Source organism: Poecilia formosa, unplaced genomic scaffold, assembly GCF_000485575.1.
Source record: "Poecilia formosa unplaced genomic scaffold, Poecilia_formosa-5.1.2 Scaffold340, whole genome shotgun sequence".
Classification (NCBI taxonomy): domain Eukaryota; kingdom Metazoa; phylum Chordata; class Actinopteri; order Cyprinodontiformes; family Poeciliidae; genus Poecilia; species Poecilia formosa.
In genome coordinates this window covers 523,608-527,497 of record NW_006800279.1, presented here as the reverse complement: position 1 = coordinate 527,497, position 3,890 = coordinate 523,608, and the positions used below count along the sequence as shown (strand labels likewise).

The 3,890-nt window shown below is 39.6% G+C and overlaps 1 protein-coding gene across 4 annotated transcripts in view; it reads left to right on the top strand.

Moving 5' to 3' along the window:
• The window catches only part of LOC103153122 (B-cadherin-like), a 28,799-nt gene extending 25,726 nt beyond the window's left edge, over nt 1-3,073 (top strand). For all 4 annotated transcript variants that reach the window (XM_016661703.1, XM_007573932.2, XM_016661702.1 and 1 more), the window contains exons 14-18: nt 603-738; nt 1,078-1,296; nt 1,734-1,864; nt 2,072-2,221; nt 2,307-3,073. In XM_016661703.1, coding sequence (XP_016517189.1) covers nt 603-738; nt 1,078-1,296; nt 1,734-1,864; nt 2,072-2,221; nt 2,307-2,519 — 849 coding nt within the window. In that variant the 3' untranslated portion in view covers nt 2,520-3,073. The remainder of the gene's footprint in view (nt 1-602; nt 739-1,077; nt 1,297-1,733; nt 1,865-2,071; nt 2,222-2,306) is intronic.
• The last annotated feature ends 817 nt before the right edge of the window (nt 3,074-3,890 follow it).

The window sequence follows — 3,890 nt, the reverse complement described above, 5'->3', positions numbered from 1 at the left end:
AGATTCTGTATTTTAGGGGACGGGTGGTAACCCTAAACACTGATTATACTTACCTACTGTTTTTCAATCATTTTGAAAAGCTTTTCTCCAATGTCTTTATCCCTCTCCCTGTTTGGTGCCCCAGAGAGCTATTTTTTTTTCTGCCACTCCATCTTTACCTCACTTTTGTCAAGTGCACTGTATACGACAATTCAGATTATAAAAAGGGGCGGGAGGACGCACTTGAGCACGGTTTCGAAGGGGTTCACTCCCAACAGACCTATGTGGGAGTAGAGAGCGACAGGAGAGGAGGTGCAAGAGCAGAGGGACGTCTGATCAGTGCCGTTCCGCTATTGATCATTTCATACATGCACAAACAGCTGTTAAATACAGAAAATACAGACTAGAAAAAAATTTCCCCACATCGTTTTGGCGCCCCCTCTAGTGCAGCGCCCCTCTGCATTGCGTACAGTGCATCCCCACTTCTTGTGCCACTGACCAAGCATCACCTCAGTTGGCCAGCTTAGTTATAGTTTGACTTAATTTTCAGTTGTTGAATAGAAAATTACAAATGTACTGTAGCATAATCCCATCAGCGGTTTAAATCCATTTTGTTTCCACAGGTCTGTAACAAGAAACCAGCTCATCAGCTGCTGACTGTAACGGATAAAGATGGACCAGGCTTTACTTCTCCATACAGCGTCAACATAAAGGACTCCTCTACTAAGGCTAACTGGACCGCTGTGATGAACAACAACAGTATGTAAACTAGTAATGACTGATATGAACTAACAATTATATCACAATATTGTTACAGTTTCTGTTCTAATGGCGATGTAAATGATTCCAAAGGCCTGTTGAATTTTCTGCTAATCTGGCAGACCGAAGCTGACCAAGCCAAAGTTACCTCTGCAAATAAAAACTGCCTAAACCTGTAAAATAGAAATATTGCTTAAAGATCACCTGAATAAAACAAATCTAAATGTTTGTAGTGGGAATGCAATAAAGCTTGATGAAAAGAAACTTGTATTGACAAAACAATTGGCAATGTAGGAATTAGTTTTGTGACGGTGTTTGTTGTATATTTTTCTTTTTCAGAAACTGGTATTATTCTGACTTTGATCCGTGAGCTGGAGAGCGGATTTTACAAGGTGATCATGATGGTTTCAGACAACCAGGGCCTGTCTCAGGTCAGCACAGTCACAGTTGAAGTGTGTGACTGCACTGGAGAAGAAGTGACCTGTAGAGAGAAAGTTATTGCTGGCTCCAACCTGCCAGTGATCCTGGGAATACTCGGTGGCGTCCTCCTGCTACTTAGTGAGTTTAAGAATTTACCACAGTTCTAGATGAATATAGGTTCTTTCAATGAAAGTTGGTCTGAAGAAAAATTGCTTATGGTTTTGATCTTTTCAGTCTCTAAATGACAAAAGTTCAACTATGAATTAACTAAAAGAATAATTTACTGAATTTGCTACTTGAAGAGAGTCATGTCAGATATTTTCACTCTGCTTTTGTCTGGATTAGTTTCTCTGTCTACTACTCCACTCACCCTCAGTCTTGACTGGAGTAGATTGTATTGTATTTTATCTGTCCAGACTTGATGAGGTAACCCAGGACATATTTTGGCATTATCATTCATCTCCTTTTCCAGTGTTTATCTAAAGACACAGTCAGTCCATAGTGGCCACCTTCCAGCTATATGGGATGATTTTGCTCTTGAAATTAAAAGTAATGTCAGCTTTTTTCTCTTTCAGTGCTGGTCCTGCTGCTGCTGCTATTGGCAAATAAAAACAAGCCAAAGAAGGAACAACCTTTACTCCTAGATAAAGACGTCAGAGACGACATCTTTTTTTATGATGAGGAGGGAGGCGGAGAGGAGGACCAGGTAAATGCTGCTTATATAATCAAGATTTATACTCTGGAACATTGTTTACATGTAATATTTTTTTACATGGGGCTGATGGCTATAACTGTTCATGAGAACACATTTAAATCTTTACTTTCAACAAGCTCTTCTGGTGGTTTAACACAGTGACTGTTTTCATGACTTGTAATCGAAAAGGAAGCTTTATTTTGCATTATTCTCCATTAGGACTACTTTGATCTGGGTGTTCTCCACCGTGGTTTGGACAACCGTCCCCATGTGTTCAGGGATGAAGTGGCTCCAGTTTTTCAGTACCAGCCTGTTGTGTACAAACCTCGGCCTGCCAATCCAGAAGATATTGGCGGCTTCATTGATGATGTGAGTTCAGAACACCACTGAAAAACTTATTTCTGTTGAAAAATAAGCCTGTAAGCATTATAATGCATTTCACTCTACGACACAGAACCTGAAGGCGGCAGACAACGACCCGACTGCTCCCCCCTATGACTCCCTGCTGGTGTTTGATTATGAAGGAGGCGGTTCTGAAGCTGGAAGCATTTCGTCTCTGAACTCGTCAAGCGATGGAGACCAGGACTATGACTGCCTCAGCGACTGGGGCCCTCGCTTCAAGAAACTGGCAGACATGTACGGAGGAGGAGATGATGACATGATGTAAATGTTCCAGTACTGAGGAAATGAAGCTGCATGAGTTTAAGTGTGCTGAAGTACTGACATCAGTGAGATGTTGTTTTGTGAATTTTAGTTCAGGCCCATTGGTAGTTGAGCCACTTCAGGGTTTGGTTTTATGAGTTTTCTAAATTAGAGAGGTCTTTCTGAGCCTTTTTTTTGTTTGTTTTTTTTTTGTTTTTTTAGGCTTGCCAAAAATGTTTTTTTTTATTTGTAGCTTACTGGTATAGTGGACTCATACACTGAGAGACTTGCAGTATCACTGGTTTAAAAAATTGTGTGAAGCTGGTGAAATAAGGTACTTTTTATCTTTCATTTTTTTGTATACTGTTTTTATATTTTTGCTTCAAGGATAGATTAGAAACATTTCAGAAATCATGAAATCCTGGTAGCCAGCCTAAAGTGAGTCAACCTCTCGACTACATTTGAGTTGATAATAAATGCCTCTTGTACTGCTTTAAATCTTGATGCAATAATTTCTGATGAATGGTAAAAGCTTAAATGTAATGCTTTACTTTTATATAAAGTTATACATTTTAGATTTGTGTGGTGTTTGTGTTTTCCAGAATAGTAATTACTTTATTTATTGCAACAGTCAAACGATTGGAACATGGGTTTTATGATAACAATGTTTATTAAAAATCCATTAGAATGACTTTTTCTGAACTGGATTCTCAAAGGCCCATGATTTTAATGATGCCAGGTTGAAAACTGGAAAGTTCCCAAATAAATTACTGGAAAACTGCATTGCAGCTGTGGCTTTGACATAAGCATGTGAGTCTATGCATCAATACTGAATGTAAAGTCCTTTTGGTTTTCTGGACTTCAGAAAAGTGTTGCACAACTACAGACTCATCTGGAATCTGTCACCAACCAGCTGGTTGTGGTCTGACAACAACATTTTGTGATATAAACTCGACTGTTTTAGAGGAAGGAAGACGAATCTGATCCTAAACATAAAATGGAAACTTGATGCTTTGCAGTGCTTTTCTGTGCCGTATTGAGAGCATGGATAGGACCATGTGTTGCTTGTTTTGTGTGTCTTCCCACAGGCACAAAAGGCACCAAGATGGACTGTGGCTGGGTCTCATTTCAATGACCAAAACACAACCAGGGCAACTAAGGAGTGGCTTCATAAGAAACATTTCAAGGACTTGGATTAGCCCAGTCAGTCTCCAGACCAGGCGCCTCATGTATAAAGTGTGCATAAGCACAAAAAAATGTGCGGCGCCATATTTTACGCACAAATCGGCATGAATAAAAATTAACTTGGAGTTAGTTTGAGTAAATACACACTTTTTCCCTGGCGTGAAAATGTGCGGCAGCCACACAAACATTTTCTGTGAACAAAATTAAACTA